The 22083-nt window shown below is 30.5% G+C and overlaps 2 protein-coding genes across 2 annotated transcripts; both read left to right on the forward strand.

The window, feature by feature from the left end:
• The first annotated feature begins 1094 nt into the window (after positions 1 to 1094).
• On the forward strand, positions 1095 to 4269 carry LOC116779233 (nucleoporin NUP42-like). Its single transcript, XM_032673438.2, has 3 exons — positions 1095 to 1627; positions 1832 to 2033; positions 3456 to 4269. Exons 1-3 carry the CDS (start codon positions 1230 to 1232, stop codon positions 3612 to 3614), a joined length of 759 nt encoding a protein of 252 aa, XP_032529329.2. The 5' UTR covers positions 1095 to 1229; the 3' UTR covers positions 3615 to 4269.
• Positions 4270 to 14050: 9781 nt separating this feature from the next.
• LOC116779153 (uncharacterized) lies at positions 14051 to 15926 on the forward strand. The gene is made up of 4 exons (XM_032673334.2): positions 14051 to 14608; positions 14764 to 15013; positions 15114 to 15423; positions 15697 to 15926. Exons 1-4 carry the CDS (start codon positions 14339 to 14341, stop codon positions 15710 to 15712), a joined length of 846 nt encoding a protein of 281 aa, XP_032529225.2. The 5' UTR covers positions 14051 to 14338; the 3' UTR covers positions 15713 to 15926.
• Positions 15927 to 22083: the final 6157 nt, after the last annotated feature.

Consider the following 22083-nt stretch of genomic DNA (forward strand, 5'->3'; position numbering starts at 1 on the left):
GACTTATCAGAAATAATAATGAAATAGAGCATTCGAAACGTTCTGTTTAATTTCAAACATTTAAAATGAAGCAGTCTTTATGCAAATAATCTTTTGTTATGCAAATAATCAGTAACTTTTGTTATTTTTAAATCTGTCGTATATATTTTTTAGTTTACAATTCAATGTCAATACAGCATATTAACAGCTCGTGTGACGTTATGTAATTCCGTCCTCGAGATACTATAGAGACGTCATTCCGTAAAATCTGGTTATAAAAATAAATTGTCATTTTAACTTAAAAATTCAAACAATAATTTTAATGTTAGCGTAACGTGGACTCTTTTTTTAAAACATAATAATATACAATCTTGTCTGTATCATATATTGACAGTGAAATATTCAGAATATAAAAAAATATGAACTCTTTTTTTATGTATCAGTACGTTTTAGACATCGTAATACATACAAGCTCGGAGATTATGTAATGAACGGCCTCATTGGACACGCGGATACGAAAAATTTAAAAAATATATATATATATTCGTAGATCACTTTGACACGATTGAACAAGTGTTAATAAATGACACATATATATTTTCAATTTATATTAGAAATTGTGAACTAGACTTGTTATAATAAATACCGTTACTTGTTAATAGCTATACTAATATATTCATAATTTTAACAGTATTCCGTTTATAGAATTGATTTTCTAATTTCACGCTAAATTTGAGACGAACTCTGAATAATTTTATCTTAAAATATATTTCGTAAATTTATATGAATTTTTTTATTATTTTCTTTTTAAAATCTTTTATAAAAACTTGATTTGGTTTTTGTTTTATAATAGTTGATCAAATGAACAATGATCTCAATAATCGAGAACTGTTTTGGCTATAGTGTCGTCAAAGTATGCTGTGAATCATATGTTTGGATCGTATTTGAATACGTGGCTGGACTCCGTAAAAGGCTTCAAAGTAGGCCATTCGGATTTCCCAACATCGCACCTAAGATTCATCAACAACTACCAAATTCGTCTCAAACAATACGACCGTTATCATCATAAGGATGCTTGAGTTGATTAACCGTGTAGAGGGGATAAGAAGTGAACAGGACATCGGTTCTGGCTCGCCGCAGTGGGTTTTCTGAAGGCTGTGGCGCGGGCCGCATGCCAACACCGATTGAGACCTTGTGAGACCCTATTAATACAACAGACATCGATACATCAACATTATCCAATAGACAGCATGAGGATCATCTACACGTTTTGTTTAGCAATCCTAGCTATTGCGGAGGCTGCTCCGGGGAGGTTCGTGTTCCCGGATCAGAGGAGACATGAAAAGAAATTAGATCCAATAACACCACCGGTTCTGCCAGTTCTGGAGCATTTGGAAAGGGATCCTAGTACGCTTCTGCCTGGAGAGGGTGGAAGTAGAGTACCGGCTCAAGTGAAGCCCAGGTTTGGGCATGGTGCTTTTAACGTGAGACCCTCGGGGAATGGAGGGTTGAGTGCTAGTATAAGCAGCAGTGCGAGTGGTGCTGGAATCAGTCAGTCTGCATCTCAATCTTTCTCATTCGGCTTCAATGAAGGATTCAGCGCATCACATTCTGCGAGTCAAGCTGCTTCCTTTAATGGATTTGGAAGGTGCGTTAGTTATTTTTATGAAACAATATTTTTGATATTTATTATAATGATTTAAATAAATTTACCCTCAATTAAGAACGGTCTTAGGAGACATTTTAATTTATAAAGTTTCTTCTCTTGGTCTTGATATATGGCATAGATTATTTCGAATAAGCCCCATTAAATTGGTGATCTTAAATAAAAGTCTTTGCATAATAATTTCAGTTCCTTCAGTGGTAGCCAAGCCAGTAGCCAGGCAGCTTCTTTTAGCGGCGCAGGCACTTCTCTGTCCGGAGCAGCGTCCTCAGCGTCAGCCTTAGGAGGCTTCAACAGTTTTGGTGCAACTCCAGGATACAACAGCCTTGGTGGAAGTCAGAGTGCCTCACAAGCATTTGGCTTCAATTCCCCAAACGCTTTCCAACCTGATGTGAGTCCTACATTTATTACTGAATTTAAATTACATTATGATAAATATTATAGTAAAGAATAAATTAAAATATGTTATTTATATATAACAGAAGTTATTTATGTATAACAGAAGTAATCCAAAAAAAAAAGTTAACGCAAAGGATAAATTAAATCAGTTACATAAAATAAATATATGGAAAAAGTTTTTCAAAAAAGGTTTTATATCTGGAAAAAGTAAAATACTAAACATTATTTATTTCTTGCAACTATAAATACAAATGTCGTGATAGTCTCTTTTCTGTAAAAATAATCTTTATCCTGTTAATTTCTCATCATAACCAAATATTAATGTTAGGCATTTCGTATTCATTAACATCGTCTACTACGTTTTTAAAAGCATAAAAAAATATTTAAATATTTAAATATATCTAATAACCTTTGAATTTAATTGATAAAACAGTTTTGATATTTGAATTTGGAATAATTTACCGTTTTAATCATAAAGGCCATTTTTATAAATGTGACATCGACGCATAAATTCTTTAAAGCGTAGATTTCTACTAGAATTAGTGATTTCATAGTTTCCACTTCGATTCTTAAAATGTAAATGAAGTTCAAATAACTTTAATACTTTTATTACAATACAATTTTCATAATATTTTTCAAATTTTAACCACACAAATCTCAACTGAAATGTGGGTATTGTTACGAGAAAGATATTATTACGATGTATGCCACCTATGTTAGAACCAGGGCTTACATAGTTAATTAATCAAAATTATACTTAATATATTAAAAAGTACTTATTTTTAATAAAACCGATATGTATAACCGATAACGTTTCACTTTGTAGCGTCCTAGAGAATTATTTATTCAATTGTATGCCATTGTTTGAAACCGTATATCAACAAAGAAGCGAGTATATACAAAGCAGTATATATAATGTCGAATATTAAAAAGTAATATCTGAGTCATGGCAATAAACTCACTAAATTACTTCACGATAATGTTAAGGCCAAGTGAGAACTTTCATATCCGGGTTTGAGAAGGATATTTTGGACCTTCGCCAAGCCACATCACCTATAACGATATTTTTATTGACAACGAAATACCGCCATTCGTATACATGATAAAATTATTGATTTGTTACGATAAAATAAAAATAAAAACTAATATGTGATTTAAATTCAATTTTTTTGAACATGTCATTATAATGTGAAATGTAATAGAGATTGTTCAATTTCTAATACATCGTGATTAAAAAATAATTTTCTGTAATTATTCTCGATTTTCCCTATAATCATGTTGTTATGACGAGACAAATAAATCCGACATATTTTATTATAAAGACAAATCTTTCATTCAATATTTACTTAGTGGAAATACAAATTTATTTCCAATACACTCAAAGTCTTCAGCGCTTATTTTTTTTTAATTTCAGGCATATTCTGGCAATGGTCTCCTAGACGTACGACATCGTGGTGTACCTGGCTTTCCATTTCCTGATCTCATCGGCAGGAGCAAGAGCCTCAACGCAGTCGCCTTTAAACGACCGCTAGCTAGAAACGACGATTTCCTAGCTTTATTAGTATCTAATTAATTCAGCGTATATTAAGTTATCTAAAAATAATATTTTTTAAACTATGGCTTCATTCGCACTAGAATCGCGGGATATTTTGCCAAGTGAACGTTTTTATTTGTTGGACCAATTATAATCTCGAGTAATGTGTGGAGGAAACGAGAAGGAGTTTGTCGTATGGAATTATGACGTATAAATAAATGTATGCGACAGATAAAGATGTTGACATTCTGACAACCAGACCTAGCTGTCATTAGAACCATCAAGGTTACATAACGATTTACTAGAAGTTTATATATATATATATATATATATATATATCGATATTATTTCATTTGTTTGACAATTCCATTATGACTATATATCCTTTTTAATACTCATCAGTTTAAACGATGGCTGTGTTTATAAAGTAATCGATTAAATATAATTAAAAATGAAGGAATGTTAATGTCTTACTGGGTAAAAGCAGTTTTTTTGGTATCACTCTTAGCATATGTATATTTTGAATCTTCTGATATCGTAAATGTATATTGAATTAGCTATTACGTATATCACATAGCTAATCGAACAATGTATTTGCTGCGACTTCAGTTTTTGTTGAATGTTGACTGACAAACTATTTATTTATTAGTATAAAAACTAGTTAATTTGAGAAATAAATAATAACAGTAAAATATTCTATTGTTTTATTGCTGACAATAAATAGCTTCATATATAGAAATTGTTTAAACACGTATGAATTGATTAAATAGTTATCTATTTAGTTTCCATTTGAAAAAAGAGCTCTTTTAATTCGTTTTAAGTTTTTGCCGGCACAAATTACGCTTCAAATGCTATAAAATATACATACAATGAATGACATAAAGTCGCTAATATTTCTATTTAGTATAGTGATGATATTGATATAACTAATAACTTGTTATATATATTACAAAGTAAACTTTATTGGTAGCCTAAAATATCCACATCTTCTTTATGTACGTTATACTCATCATAAGACGACGAGTTTCGACTTCTCCTAAAATGTATGGCTACTTTCAACACACCCTTGATCATATCGTTATAAAAATAGATTTTTTAAAATAGATTATAGAAGGCGTTTCAGTTCAATCTTATAATTTCATTAAGTACTTTCTCTTGCTGTTGACAGGGAAGAACAGATTATTATATATCCATCTATAGATGTACCGTCTGCTAGATTATCCCTCAAATCTCAAAAGAATACATCTCCAACCAGTCAAAACTATTTAGTAGCTAAGACTTTGTCTATGGACTTAAAATAAAAAATATTTTAATTTTAATTATTACAATAAAAATTGAAAAGTGTTAAATTAGTTAGGATTGTTTTCTTGACAAAAATAATCTTAATTTCTGTTATACCGTACATTCAATTTTAGAAACATTTTTTCGTCTCGTTAGTTGTATAATTAACTATGATAATCTACATCTTACAGATCAATAAAATAAACTCATATTAAATACAGTCAGCATAACTTATCCCTGGAAAACGGTATTCAGAATAATAGATACTGCCTCATTATGATTTTCAAACTATCTTCAATAAATAATTAAACAGTCATCGATTTGAGGCAGATTGTTTTCTGATTTAAAATCACTTTTCCTAGTTATAAGTAAACATTATATAACATTACAGTGATTTTGCCTAAAAAAAATGTAAGGCGTTATTCGATAATTTAACATTAATTTCTGTATATCGCTTATATTTTAAATATAGGAACTAAATAATTTAATGTTTTTGTATACGTGAAGATGGTGCTGTAGAATTCGATCAGTAAATGTATGAACAAATATCAACTTCACTTATGAATCCATTTTGCAACCTTGATATAAATTCAAAAAAATATCGTTCCTTTGTACTTTGTACTTTTAAGAAATAGTATTGGAAAATTTAAAACAACAGTAATGAAGAGTTAATATTAGTCATGTATGTTGTTTTTCATGTATAAAAGAGACATTTTACATCAATAATTAATTACCAATTGATATTTGTTTTTTTTTTTAATAAAATAATTTCACCACGACCATACGTAGTTAATAATTATGTACATTATTTTGTTAAATATAAAGTCTATATATATTATTTTTATATGTTTCAGAATACTTACTAACCCCTCCGTCGGGCACTTCGGGCCCGAATTAAACGAACAGGTCCCATCGGGCCACCCACCCCTGTCGTTGACGCTATAAAAGCAAACAGGGCTAACAGCTACAGACAATTCGAAAAAAAAACTTACTATTTTAAATATTTTGCTGGGAAAGTGCTTTTACCATCTACATCGTCATTTTAGCTGTGGCATGTTAGTCGAGCATTATCCGTGTAGTAAACAAGAGTGTGTGTTATTCTGTTAAATATTTATTGGTTTTGTTACACACATGTTTTTTGCATCTTACCCGTTTCTTTGTGTACATACATATGTATATTGTCGGTAGGACCAGTACAAGAACCGGTACAAGTGACCTTCTACGTAAAAATAATGTATTATCTTTTCTTTACAAGCTTGGATCTTGGATAGAGACTTTTACTTTCGCGGTAAATCCAAGTCCTTTTTAGGGAAAAAGTTAAATACGATAAGACAGTATTCAACTATTTAGAAAACTTAAAGTTGGAATATTTTTTGTATTTTTTTTCCAAGTCTGTTTTGAAAAAACACTTTGAAAACATTAAAAAAATATATAAAAAGGGCAGCAAATAGAAAAATACTTTATTGTCAAGGTCATAGCATTTAATGGAAAAATTAATAATCTACTTCCGGTTGAAGAAAACGTTATAAATTGTATTTAAAAGCTTATATCATCTTTACTCAGAATAAAACATTCCTATAAACAATGTTGCGAACAAATTCAGGCGTGTTGCGTAATATGGTTCGGAACAATGCATCCATCGTGACAAGATCCTGGACATACCGATGACTCATGTAAATGTACAGACTATTGGAAGATTACAAATGGCCCTTAACCATTCAGCAACGCTTCTGGTTTGTAGACGAAATTGGAATATTAAGCAAGGACATCAAAATAAGCGAACCGAGATAAAATATCACCACTATTATTGATGTATCACAGCGCAACAGAAATCTGAGTTAGAAATGTACTACTGACGTTCCAGATTTAGAACGAATGTCGCAAAAGTAATTATATTTTTAATGTATATAATCAAATATATTGCTTGCTTACTATCGCTGCGTCCTGTCATGATAAGGGTGGGAAAATAGTTTTGCGTAACACATCCAGTCAAAGAGTTGATATCATAAAATAAGGCAGTCAAGTTTAAAGCGTCGCACGGTGCTTTCGTGCTTTTAAATTAAATTTATTAACAATATTACGTATATAATGAGTGTTTATTTGGTAATTATGTTGCTTTGTAACGCCGCGTTAGGGTTGAGGATATTCCCTATAGAAACTGCAAATACCGTTAAGCCGTCTATAGGAGCATTCGTTAACTTCGAAAGTTTTAAAAATGTGAATGCAGTACCGTCGCGAATCGAACAAACGACATACCGGAGTGTTCTGCTTGTACCTACGCCAGTACGACCCGTCGTAGCTCAAACTATTGCTGATATGAAAAATATGCCAACACCAAATTCAAACATCGTTAAATCGACTGAAAGACCAGTTTTACAAGATGTCGCATCCTCAACTGTTCTGCAAATGACTAAAGAGTTTCCTGAAGCAATCTTCCACGAAATTATGCCAACTCCATCATTGTCTACTGGTGAAGCAACCCTACATTTCGCTGCTCTTTCAGCCTATTCTGAGACATCAACTTCAGAATGCATTTTAGCTATAACTCCAACGAGCGTGATCAAAGTTCAGGAAACGTTCGATTTAACCTCAAAGTGATATTTATAAATAAATAGAATGATAGTATTACTTATACATTTTTATTTGCAAGTGTATTCTTAAAAAAATCAAACGTGTAATTTCAAACATAACAGTAATCGTTTCTCAATACCATATGTAATTATGTAGTGTTGCAGAAAAAACCTGTTTGTAATGAAACCAACCTACGATTCCAATTGCTTTCGGAAAAACCGCGCTAAGAGTGTTTGAAGAAAGAATAAAGTATCTTTTACATTGGAATATCATCGTATAGTGTCTAGAGAGTTGCAAAACAACATTATAAATTATGTGTGTTTAAAAATTATATTAAACTATATATATATGTAGAAAAAAAAATATTTTGACATACATCGACGTAGCTGAATGACGAGATACATTAGTATAGTTTAGATCTCCGGCAATGGAATTGATCAATGAGAATTTCGCAATCGAAGATTGTAACCGGTTTCATGTGCGTATTGTCCATAACATATACATATATACTAAACATGAGTGTGTGGAGATATGTAAAAATAAAACTAAAATTAATATAAAAATAAAATTTTATTCATAAATTTTAAACGTCTCGCTATAAAATTATTCCTCCCTTTTTTTATTCACAGTTTTTTATAATGACTAGTTTTTGCACTCGACTTCCAACTCGTTAGCATGAATTTTCAAAGTATGTCGAACAATAGCTAACGCTAAGTTCATGGCAAGCTACACATATGTGTGTTTCATGGTCCAGTACATAATATAACTGTTATTCTTTGATACATCATAAACAGCACGGAATTCCGGGATAAATATATACAAACCTATAAGCTATACCTATTACTATGAAGTTTCATCAACGTACGTTCAGTAGTTTTTGTATAAAAAAGCAGCAAACATACATTGAAACATCCTCACTTGCGTATTTATAATATTAACAGGATAATTCTTTATTAAAGTCATTGCAGTGAATATTTTGCTTATTCTCCGTTGATCGTCAAACTTAACATACATATTGAAATTGTTTGATAAACATACAAAAAAAAAAGTTTTATATAATAGTGTTACTGAAATAAAATGTCTCTTCTGTCTATTCTGATCGATAAAGTTTACCCTCTCAATCAAATTAAACAAAACTTTTGTAATACAATAAACATTTCCTAAAAAAATACTTTTGGTAGAAAAAAGTTAATAAATATCAGTGATGATATTAAGGAAAAACACGATTAGTTTCGGGTAACAGCCATATAGTAAACAAATTAAAAATTGCTGTTAAGAATAATTATCATATTCAAAAGTCGTAATTTCAAATATGAAAGGTCACATATAAAGGTCAAATGCAAAGCCTTAGAGCAGCAATCGTTTGATGCCATTTGAATAATTTAAAAATATACATATTAAAACTACGAATGATATAAAAAAATATATATTAGGGACTGAACCTACTTTAATAAGAATTTAAGAATATAACATGTATCTTACGCATACGACAGAAGCACAAAGTAAGTGTCCCCAATTCACTTTGACATATATGTAGGTATATAATTTTATTGTTAGGAAAAAACTTCATATACCTATTTTTGAATTTCAATGTTAGTTTTGATGGCACTCACTAAAACATGTCCTTATAAATAACCAAAAAAAAAAACATATCAAGACGGAATAAATGTAAATTGTATAGGAGACAGTACAAAAATATAATAAAAACTGTGATAGCATACATTAAAAAATATATAAAAATCACCATACATATTTCATTACCATATTATTGAAAAGTATTATAGGATTATGATAATGACGTAATAATAAGCACTGAAGAATCCACGCAAATCGTGATGTTGGATACGAATAATATGTATAAATAAAGCCTCCACAAACTCAAACATCACTTAATCAAAATGCGACTCACAGGACTGTTTAATATTTCAATACTGTGTGTTATTGTATTTGGTTATCAAAATAACGAAGAAAAAGTTCTCCTGGTAGCGCCGGTATTGGCTCCAAACAAGAATCCCAGAGCTAGAGTCATTGAAACTGCCAAGGATTTCCCCATAGTAAGGTTGCTGTCAATAGACAATTCAACGAAAGTGTCCGAATCTCACAAAGGGACTGCTCAGCCGATTTACGTTGAAGTAAGCAATTTACACATTGTATATGTATATATATTATATAAGTAACAAGAACATGATTTTAATCTAATCACATTTTATGTGTGTAAATCCTTAACACGTATTATATGAAAAACCTTTAGAATAATTTCAAGTATTCTGCCATTATTACATAATTTAGTAAAAAAAAGTCCACAATTGTGACTTATATTATACATTTTTTTCTTTATTATTAATGAAACAAGCCTCTAACATCAGACAAGTTTGTTGAACGTCGAAGCTAAACACGTTTGTCTGCAAGATAAATGATCCTAAAGTTTAGTTATATTGAATGATGAAAACGAATTAAATCATAACAAAATTTAATTAAAGCTAATTATAATAATTAAACTCTATTTATTTACAGAAGCTAGAAGATCAAGAGAACACTCGAAGACGGAAAACTGGACCTATTTAATCCATATTTACGTAGTGAGTGACGACTTTCATCTCATACAGTGCATTAAGTAATTCGTTATAATATTATCATCACTCGATAACGCACCTCGATATATAAAACCCTAGTGTACCGATTTAGAGTCATCTTAATATTTGTTCGTGAATTTTTAACCTAAATTATTGAAATGAAACTAATATTTTTCAGATAACCACGCGTATTTTGTCGTCCCATCTCGTCTGAACGTGATCACGGTTGCTGCGAAAGTAATCGAAACGTCGGGAGCATTTTGTTTTTAAAATAATAAAATACGCGTGGGTACTTATTAATATTAGTTTCCTTTATTATATTATTGGCATACTTGTATGTAAATTCCATAAACCTTGATATTTGACACCTTAATTGTTCTTAAACTCATACAGAAAAAAATTCTCTGTACTTTAGGAAAATGTGTCACGTATCTCACTTAATACGTATGATTATTACAATAAATTTCATTATTATATAAAGGCATGTCTAGACAACATTAGATTCATTAATAATTTTATTAATACATTTTTAATAAAGTGAAATTATGATGGTAAAAATATATGTTATCAGCTGAAAAATATATTTTAGTAAAGGGACGTATGATTAGAGTACAATAAACGATTACGAATTTCGTTTAATAGTGTAATCTAAAGTTCTAAAAAAATAAGGAAAAATTGCAAGATAATATATATAAAACATATAAAAAATAATTTATCATTCATTTAAAAAATATTCAATACATGTATGTTGTGAGGAATTAAATTATTATTCTTTTTTTAAATATATTTTCTGTAATTTTTCCGTTACAAAATGTGAGTCATTTATACAATTCGTTTAACTACGAGCATGCCTTCAAGAATATTATCAAACAAACTTAAAACTAATCAGACGATATAGCGTTATTTCATTTCCGTTTGACAAATTGACGTAATAAAATGGTTTGTAATTTAATATTTGTTTTTACAGAAATACGACGATAATTATAAAGTTTCGATCCCAACGAGCGCTCGACAGCCATATTATAGCGGATTAGATAATTAGAGGAAAAACCCCGAAAATACATAAAACGTACTATTAACAAAGTTATGCTGTATATAAATTTTACGCTTCACGTTAACATATGAGTAAAAAAACTTTGATATTGTCAATATTTTTAGACACGTTTCATCATGGTTAAAAGAACGTTAAATTCGAAATGTTACGTCTCTTCCAGGCGCCTACCCGTCTCAACCCTCAGATCGAACAATAATAGTTGTACCGAATGGGGGTAAGGATTTTAGATATTTAATAATTTTATGACTTCTCGATCAATCAAAATAATTTTAGTTAATGTAAATGACATATGAAGTTATAGATGAAAATGCGTCCTGCCTTGCCTGAAACGAAAGATAATTTAATTTTAGTATAATCGTCTAAATTTTTTGTGAATACGTCACAGTAATTTTATTATTTGTTAATGTTGAATTTTGGCATTGAAAAGTCTGTATCGACTTGAACGCAATAAAACCATTGAGAATTTAATGTGTATAAAAAAATAATGGGAATATTCAAATAATTATCAATTATTCTTTCTAGTTCTTACAAAACATTACGAAGTCATTGTTTAAAACTAACTAGGTAACTAATAAGTACTAAATAAGTGTTTTCAATGCAATATTAAGATTTTTTAAGTATGTAGATACATTATAGTGTCCTACGAACTTCATTTCATAGTATATCTAAGTTACTTCAGATTAATCGTTTTTATTTACGGATGACAGGCATTGTAACTTTTGTGAGCTCGAGCTAAGGATAATAATGTATAGATTGAAGTTATATAAATTAATTAGCTTGTAGTTTCGTATGACCTCCGTGAATTGATAGTTTAGAAGATAAAAACATGATTTTCATACGTTACATTTTTAAGGGAAAGTTTTTGTGAAAATTATTTAGAAAAATATATACCTTGCAGGCAGGAACCAACCGTAACAGGACACAAATAAAGAGACCACGGTTATAGTGAACCAACCATCCGTTAAATTATTAATTCATATTATTTTTTATAACGATTAATGGAAATTAAATACATTTTTTCTTTCCTAGAATACAGCAGATGGAACACTCGAAAATGATATATTAATATATAAGCAATTTAAAACGAAATATTTATAAATATATAATAATAATCAACCGGTTACATAAAGTGATGATCAAATATCGATTTTTATGTATTTAAATATATATGCATATACATTTGTATGTAGATTTCAAGATTGTATCAGAATCATCTCAATACTATGTACACTTGAATTCCATTATACTTATATTATCCGACTAATAATATATCTGCTATAATAAAATTTTTTGCTAATTATAGTTGAACTGTTTAAATGATTTTCTTGTAATATCATAGGAATTTTTTTCATATGTAAGTATAGATTTGAATGATATATCACAATTTTATTATTAAAATGTTACAATTAAATGCGAGTTAGAAAATTCTTATAATTTTTACTATGGTAAAAAAATAAGTAAAAATGTCAAATATAATTCTGAGTTGACTACCGTAGATACCGTGACTACTAGTAAATAAAAACCGGCCATTTTAATGTATGTATAAAGATTAAAAAAATATACGCGTAATAAGTGCATTGCATATAAAAGAAAATAATTCCTCATAGCTCTAAATCAGTAATTCTGCTGAGAAATTTTAACAGTTTCATTAAGCAAAATAAAATAAAAAAACAAATATTTTTATTTGTTACTTCTAGGATAGAATACTTTTTAACATCTAATATTCTATAAACGAATATTGTGTACAAACATATTTTGGCTATACAATTAAATATCAATGATAAAGAAATACAGATATATCAGAATATAAACTTTGATCTCTAACAATATCAAAAGGATTTATCAGAATTTTACATTGTTGGGAGGATATTTCAAAAAAAAAACACGATAATTCTCTGCATAAAAGTTCCTTTAACAGCAACAATTAAATGTCAGTATTGATTTGACATGACATTTAAAAAAAATACAAACCAAAATTATTCTAAATTTGAATTACAAGCATATATCTGCAAGATTTTAAACACGACACTATTTTTATTCATCTTAATGGCAAGTCAAACCAAGTGTTATGTTCCTAAATGCCTTCGCGTGTCAAATTACAAAATATACTGATAGCATCAGTGTAGTATCTAACCGCAAAATGGGATGTAAATAATACGTTACCAATATTCATACACTAAGGCTCCACAGTCGTAGACTCGAGTAATCCTATATCCGTATAGTATGAATTATTTGCCCTTACGTTTGTATAACAATTGATTGATATATATATTCAAAACAAATTTCATATAAGGCAAACAAAAAGAAAAAGAATAAAGATCACTTCAGAACAATTTAATTTTTGTAGAAATAAATTCTGTAAATCAAACTATTTACAAACAAGGGATCTCATAGTCCCTTTCTGGTTATTTTTTCATCTTACTTTTATGTTTTGCAAGGTTTTAAATACTATTCCACTGCCACAACATTTTTTTTTATTGGTCATAAATCATAAATTAAGAGTAGAGGAAATCTAAATTACATATAACGAAAACAAAATGAATTAAATCCCATAAAAAGGTTATATTTTAGGTATTGTATAAAAAATAACAGTATTATTTGCTCTACATAAAAAAATAATAATTACTCAAATAATACAACCATTGATCTCTGTCCGTATGTATGTAATCAAAGAGCGTTTAACATCAACTGAAACATGTTTCCAGCTGTGCAATTTGATTGTCTAGTAATTAAATTGTAGTAACTTATGAGTTACTTAGCGGGGATTTTCTTATATAATTTAATACACATAAACCGGTTTATAACTAACAAAAAATACCCGTCGCGTTTAAACAAAGAAAGAAATATATTCCATCACACATACATTGTATTACTGCGAAAATTTATCAAAACATCTGCATGTCACTTATAAAATATAATTCGAGAAATTTAACAAAAAAAAAAAAAGAAAAAAAGTGCGAACTTGAACAACCGCTTCGGCTAAACGGAATTTTATAACGATGTTACAAAAGACAAAAAACTTCTAGCGTCCAAACAAGCTGGTAAAGAATTATCCGGTTTAAGAGTCCGGCTTGCAAGTTTCAAACTGGACAATAAACATTGCTATTCAGGTGGCTCATGTCTGACATGAAACCATGACGTCGATAACATCACAATACAATCGATAACAGACTACTAGTGATTACGTCATCGTGGGAATCATTCTATAGAGCAGACAGTGACGTACAGCGTCGGAAAAACTGATATATAAATAGGTTGGCGGGTCGTATCCTGCAGTAAACACGATGGGACTCCGAAGTGTGGTGGGCGTGTTAGCGCTCGTGGCGTGCGCCTGCGCATCAGTGAACGACAATGATATTGAAGGGGGTGAACGGGTTGTACTCTACGCCCCGGTCCTGGCTCCTCCAAGAGATTCTAGGACTCATATAACGGAGCGTGCTCGTCAGTTTCCCGTCTTAGTGCTGCTAGCGCAGAGGAATCCCCCGCCGAGGTCTCTGGAACCTCAAGCGAAATCTTTGGGAGATTACTCGAAACCTAGCGTAGTTTATGTTCAGGTTGGGCTCCTTTGATTTTCTTTATTGACGTTTTTTAAATTAAATTAACGTTTAAACATTATAAGCATTAAATTCCTGACTAAAATTTCAAGTTAATGCGGATGTAGATATTATCATATCCAGTTTTGTGTAATAATTTTTTTTGTTTTTTGCAGAAATTAGAAGATCAAAAGAGAACCGGTAACTTGAAGCGAGAGAAACGTCATTTGCATAAGCTATTGGGTCTGGGAGGTGGGGGAATATCTTTCGGCGGTGGATTCGGCTACGGGGGTGGTGGTGGCTATGGAGGAGGCGGTGGCTACGAGGGAGGCTATGGAGGTCGAGGATATGAGGGGGGGTACGGTGGTCACGGCGGATATCAAGAACCATCGAAAACCATCATTGTTAAAGTGGTTAAAGAACACGGTAAGGTTTTATTGTTTTAGATGTTAAAGTTTCAAAAAAATCTTTATTAGATAAGATTAGATATTATCTGATGTGTCATAATAATCATGTTTCGTCACAGGTCATGGAGGTCACCACGGGGGTGGCAATTATGGTGGTCAAGGAGCTGGAGGAGGATACGGAGGAGGATACGGTGGAGGATACGGCGGCGGTTACGGCGGCGGCGGAGGTGGTGGCGGCGGTGGTGGCGGTGGTGGTGGTTACGGGGGTGGCTACAACGGTGGTTACAACGGTGGTGGCTACGACGGAGGATATGTCCAGCCGGGTCACGGTGGCTGCAACGGCGGATGTGGCAACTACGGAGGTGGATCGAACTCCCACGCCACTGCCACTGCTACAGCGACCGCCACGGCTCATGCAAATTCTTATCAGTGAGTACTAATGCTTAATAGATATATAGAAATAGCTTAACCTATACCATTAAGATGCTGTCAGTTTTATCATTTAAGTATGAGTCATTAAAATTAAAATTCAAGTAAATACATTATGACACAATCAGTACATAAGACAAATATAAATTTCCAACCTTCAAAGTAAGACAAATTAAAACCTGTCAATGTATCAATTGATTTTTTATTTCTATGTAATTTAATAAAGTTATTTAGCCTTATATTGTTATTGACCAATTATAAATGATGTTTCAGGTATAAAAAGAAATAGACAAATGTGGAGACATCTCGTATAGTAAGTGATACCAATAGACTTTTGAATTTAGCGAGTAATTTATTAACGGACATCTATGAGTACGTGCCCGGTGGGACTTAATTAATGTGATTGGAATCTGCATTATTTAGGATAAGAATAGCAAAGCGACTGACTTTGAATGAATAAATGTATTGATCTAGCTCATTTAGAAGTAAACATTTATATTTTATATGGACTTTTATTTGATATTTTCCTAGTTTATGCGTTCACAGAAAAATATTCTTTAGAAATCCTAATAATTTAACATGTAACAACAAAATTATCTGTTACAAAATGACAGTTCAATAAAAAAATATGTAAAATTTACCCAAGAAAACATTGATATTAATAAAATAACAAATTTTTGTTATAAAATGAATAAAATAAATAAAAAATATATGTATATAATTATATGAAGGTTTTTTTTTGACATAAAAAAAGGACATACAACGGACATTCTTTGTATTTGCTTATTACGCCACAATGTTTGTATAGTTTGACGTATCTTATAGGAAAATTATATAAAGACGACGGAGTGTTAAATATACTAAATCGTCGAGTTTTAATCTATGTTAATTTGTATAGAGACATATAGCAGAATGTATTTGTTAAAAGCAAACCGGCGTGCCAACGCTGGTTCAATAATAAAAAAGTATTCGCTATCCTATGTAATTACATCCAGGTCTACATCCTTGTAAATTCTATCTGTGACATAAATCTGTTTCGCATGAAGGGCTTAGAATATAGAATGATTTGTTTTACAGCATGCTAAGGCTGGTCACAAACAGCGGAAGATTAAATCATGGATTCCGAACGTGAGGTGACTTAATGAAGGGAATAACCCAATTAAATCTCGCAGTAATTATTTGAATATCTCCAGCCACATAATAGAATTCTATTAGCCTTTGATATTTTTATGATGAATTCATTGATATTCATCGTATGCAAAGAATGTTTTTCATACTATGTGAGACAGAAATTTGGTGTTTAAGACTATATGTATTAGACAATAATTGCCAGGTATATTAATTGAATAATGCTTGAGAATAAGCCGGATTTAAATTGATATGGATGGAGGAGCGTAAAAACCGCAAGATCATTATATAATCATCTCAAACAACCTTGCATCACAGTTATTATTGGAAACGATCTTTGTAATTTTTTTTTTTTCATCGAAACACTAATAAGTATAGAAACATTATACGATGATTTTGTTTATTGTATTTCAATATTTGCTATGAACATACGCTATTAGATTACAGTTTATGTAAAATACATTTACACAGTGAGGATCATTACAAGGATCGCGCAATGCGTGGGTACTTTTACGAGTAGAGATGAGATAATTCGAAAGTAGGTGTTAGTTTAAATTTAGTTAATACAGATATATCAATTCTATGGTCAATAGATGTGAAATCCCACTAACTGGCAGGACGGACACAATGACAATTAGCACGTGTCATAGTTGAACATTTATATCATCAATGTTACTCGATACCTATATCATAATTATAACAAAATGCTAACACCTCCTTAAAACATTAAGAATTCCATTATTCTTTTTTTAAAACGATATTATTTGATGTTTTTTAATAATGTTTTTGATTTCCGATATTGTTTTTAATTGATGGCCTGCCATAAGATGAAGGTAAAACTAATCCTTACGTAGATTTATCGTCGGTAACGAAAATGATTTATCGTCAATAACAAAATGTTAATATGAGTTATTTCGGTAAACATTTTTATTTTTTTAGTTTTATAGTGTCAAACGTTTTATCGGGATCCTCCATAGACATAATCTGTGGCGTTAGTGACTTTAACTTCCGGAAGCTGCGTCATTTGTAAAATATTTCTGTTAGTACGTATGTAGACGATGCAACGTTTACCAAAACAACAGATCAAACTAAAGATTGATTGAATAACAATAAATTATATAATTGCTTCAATTCGTAATATATACCAAATTATCAATAAATATAGGCTTATAAAAAAAATGCTATTGTGTAAATAAGTTTTGGTTTGAGTTCGACTGCATCTTGATTCAGAAAGTCAAAATATCAAAACTTTTTTGGCGTTGTTTCGTAATTTTATTCCCAAACTAAAAAGACTTGTATGTTTACAATTTTAGAGGTCATTATCATGTACTATGAACTAAATATTGTAGTTATATTTTACAATGGTAGAATGGATTTCGTAGATTCCTACACAGAAACCTTATAATTAACCTAAGTCTGCAACATCAGGCTGTATAAGAATATTTATGTTTATCTGAAATGTTCTATACGTCATGTGTCGCACGCTCGGTTTAGAAATAATGTTATTAATTTATAAAACTATTTAAAATATGGTAACAAATGAATCAAACAGATAGATTGGTCTAAAATAAAGTCTTAAAACGTGAAACATGTTGTCTTTAATTTTCTCATAAAAATCCAATATTAGAAATACAGAAAGTTCTTCACACTTCAGATGTTTCTTTGTATTTAAGTTATAGTTTATAATGTTCCTACTGGGCCTCTTTAAGTGAGGAAAGGTTTGAAATTCGCCAAATATATCGGAATAATAAAAAAAATGTAATAGATTTTATAGGACAGTTAATAATTCAAATTCTTAAAATTACACAAAAACGAGAATTTTTTTTAAATAAGTTTTGATGTTGTCCTAAAAAACTCTTTTACTTCCTCAGCTACGATTTCTTTTAATTTTGTCTTGAAGTATTATTCCTTTTTACGATGAAAGCAATAAATTTACCCGAATCAGGTTTGCAATTAGTGCAAGTTAAGCAATCGGTTCACTTTAAAACTATTACGTACTATCTTTGACCGCACGATAAATCTCCTTTGAGATACGCGTCCTTATCCTTACGAGTTTTCATTCGATTTGCTGAGGAACCCTTCATCAAATCGTCAATTAGTTACAAAGTTACAACCTCCGGACATCGGTCTTTCTATTGAAAATTGTTGCAAAAATTAAGAACGAACAAATATAGTTTTATTGCGATCGTCCCCTTTTTTTAAAGTCGGTTAAAAAGTAGCCCCTGTAACTTCTTAAGATATTAAACACCTTCGAGTAAGTCTCTTCAAAATAAATTAATCCAGTCTAAAGATTAGATAGAACAAAAAGAGAGACAAAAAAATAAATAAATTTCACATTGGTCCCCAAAGAGATAAATTAATAAATTAAATAACTGCGTGTATATTTATAACTTCTAAACATTTTTGCTTTGCATATGTTTATGTTTTATATATAGATAATATACAAAATAAAACTGTTGTCTAATTTATAAATATACATAACACTCTGATCTCTTGGTGACCCGATTCTAAATCCACGGTCTACCTGAGGCTAATCCTCATGAAGTCATTTTATTTTCAAGAAACGACGTATCCCAAAATAAAAATCCTGAGAATTTTTCCAATATTTAATAGTAAAAACATATGAAGGCGGCCGACGTTAGAATATAAGATGAGATAAAGTTTTACAAAAACATCCAACCATTAGACGGCTAACCGACAGCAAACACTACAGATTGTTGTGTTAATGTTCATAACATTTTTAACAAGTTATCCTTCACCTTTTGTTTGCTGACAAACGCGTAAAAATATATATGTATGTACGGGTTCTTTATCGTGACTCAAATCGAAATTAAAAAAAGCTAAGACAAAGCTTCTAATCTAAAATTAGCTATGAATAGTTTTTAATTTGTATGCTTTAAGTCTTATTAAGATATAACAAATTCTTAAAGACGCTATACACATTCTGTTAGGAAATCAGAACATTCATTTTTTTGCACTTTCGTGAATAATTAACTTTAGTTTTATCATGAAATATCTATCACTTATACCTAGAAGCACACAGTTAGTGTAGTGTAGTTAGTGTCCAATAGATTATGTAATTTAAAACAAAATTATAATATGAGGGTCCCCATCAAACTATTGAGAACCATAACAGTGTTGGTGAAGCTTCTTCTAGCAGACCATAGTCTTTCTACACCAGGTGTCATCGAGGAATGGTAAGATCTTTACAAGTATAAAGTGCCCTCATCTGTTACAGACGTTCCAAACTCCGTTTTTACGGTTTATAAAAATCTTTAATCAATATTATATAACGTACTATACTAATTACCTAAATGTGATATATTATATAATATATACCATTGGATGACACTATCATATTGACGGATAGAGCCAATTCAAATTTCTTTAGTAATATATATTATATAATAACAGTTGTTATTTTAAGGGTGTACAATAAAGAATATTTTATAATTATTTCCATTCACAAAAAGAAGAGTTATTCTGTTTTAAGTTGATAGTTAAATAATAAAGAAATAAGAAGGACTTCTTTACAAATATATAGAATAAATAATGTCTGTTAAACTTTAAACAAAATAAATAACTATTCATTTTTGTTCATTTCTTTTTTGTACTTTAAGTGACTCATTCGTGTTTAAAATATAATTATCAAAATAGGATCTCCGCGTATCTTGCACTTTGCTATTATTTGACAGCAGGAACCTAGCAAATTACAGCATAACAATTCCACACTAGTTTCACCAGAAGCTTTGCTCTAGTACAGTATATATTTTGTATGTTAGATTAAGAGTATTAAAATTAAAACAGGATACCTCAATACTATCTATGAAATCTATGAAATAACGTAAACAGAATTTTAAAGTTTAAATTCAAAGAATCTAGCAAAACTATAGCAGGTACTTACTTATAGGTAAATACTTTTAAGAATTTTGTTTACATTTAAAGACTAACATTATACTTCTTGATTCCCAGTTGTTCACAACGTGTTAATAGAAAATTAAAAAAAATGCAATTATGTATTTTTATGTTTTTAAAGCAAGTCCCAATGGTAAATAATGTAATTTTATGTAAAGTTTAAATGAAAGAGTCAAAGAAAAGTAAAACGAAGCAAATTGACAGTGAAAAATTACATCTTTACTTTTATTTGGTAAGAATTACTTTTTATTTATAATGAAGGTTTACGTCATGATGGCGGCCTTAATGGCGTCCAAATGAAAAAAAAACACCGAAATCGGTCAATCCCTTTGAGAGCTATGGATGACAATTTATAACACCCCTCTTTTGCGGAAGAGGTTCAAAATATATCAACTGGAAACACGAATTCGAGACTGTTTATTAACTATTATAAAATAAAATACATACAGACAAACATGACATCTATATCTGAAGATATTTGTAAGAATCTATTGGGGTACTATGATAAAAGCTGCCTTAGAACCTTTTTTTTAAACTTGACAGACGATATTTCGAAGTCTTATTTGCTTTTCACATCTAAAACTAAGAGTCTAATTTGAATAACTTGTGTAGTGTTCTCATAGCAGATAGCCGTTTATACTTGCAATTTACGTCTAACAATATATTATTTTTAATATATTTGTTTTTAAGGTGGTATGTATTTAACTATAAACAGCTTTACATTAGACAAGGTCGGTTTCAGGTGCGTCGACCGCTGTCCGAGCGATGACCGCATACTACTCCAAGCTTAATGATGCATGCCACTGCAGCCTATTAAATTGCCTCTAAAAAAACATCGGAGTCATCGATTAAAAAGTATTTATAGAAAATTATTGGCTAACGAAGCTCGATAGTTGGTATATTTAAAAGTTTTATTACACTGTGGTTTTTATGTGGTTATCGTAATTAGATTAGATTTATAGATTGATAAACTCGCTAAGGGATTTAAGAGATTAGTGAACCTTGTGATGCAGATACGATTCAATTAGAAATGATTCATCTCTCTTCAACATGCATGGTTTAATTTATACCAATAGAAAGCTCTTGCTCAGCTTTCAGTGACTGCTCTACAACAATATCTGGAGCAATGAACGATCACATAACGAAAGTTAATGAGTTTTATTCGCTTACTTATTGAAATTAGCACCTATTTCTAATAATAAAGGCGAAAGTTTGTATGTACTTGTTACTTTCGCAATCTCTGAAGCTATTGTAATGAAAATTTGTATTAGACATTTCAGCAAGAAAAATTCGTTAATGATATTTATCCGAAATATCAAATCAAGTATTTAACAAAGTGCGATTGTTTTCTTGTGCTAAACCCTGAAACCGGTATCCATGAAGCCGTCGTTGGATTTAATGACAAAGATAAGATACCTTTTTGTCTGATCTAACTAGGTTATCATTAGAATGAAATATGTCCAACCACGATTTCTATTGAGAATATTATCTTTTCCGTAACGAGACAAGGCGAATTTAAATTTGCCGCCAGAATTAATGAGAACTGAGAATAAAAATACCGTACCATGTTAGATGTAAATTATCTATGATGTCACAGACATTGTCTTGTCTATGTTT

The sequence above is a fragment of the Danaus plexippus genome, chromosome 6, assembly GCF_018135715.1.
Source record: "Danaus plexippus chromosome 6, MEX_DaPlex, whole genome shotgun sequence".
In the NCBI taxonomy this organism is placed as follows: domain Eukaryota; kingdom Metazoa; phylum Arthropoda; class Insecta; order Lepidoptera; family Nymphalidae; genus Danaus; species Danaus plexippus.

Bases quoted from the DNA above. Each gene is read 5' to 3' on its own strand.
- LOC116779233 (XM_032673438.2), top strand. From the start codon at position 1,230: ATGAGGATCATCTACACGTTTTGTTTAGCAATCCTAGCTATTGCGGAG. The intron at 1,628-1,831 runs GTGCGTTAGTTA...TAATAATTTCAG, and splicing joins TCCTTTAATGGATTTGGAAG to TTCCTTCAGTGGTAGCCAAG. The intron at 2,034-3,455 runs GTGAGTCCTACA...TTTTAATTTCAG, and splicing joins CAAACGCTTTCCAACCTGAT to GCATATTCTGGCAATGGTCT.
- LOC116779153 (XM_032673334.2), top strand. From the start codon at position 14,339: ATGGGACTCCGAAGTGTGGTGGGCGTGTTAGCGCTCGTGGCGTGCGCC. The intron at 14,609-14,763 runs GTTGGGCTCCTT...TGTTTTTTGCAG, and splicing joins CTAGCGTAGTTTATGTTCAG to AAATTAGAAGATCAAAAGAG. The intron at 15,014-15,113 runs GTAAGGTTTTAT...GTTTCGTCACAG, and splicing joins TAAAGTGGTTAAAGAACACG to GTCATGGAGGTCACCACGGG.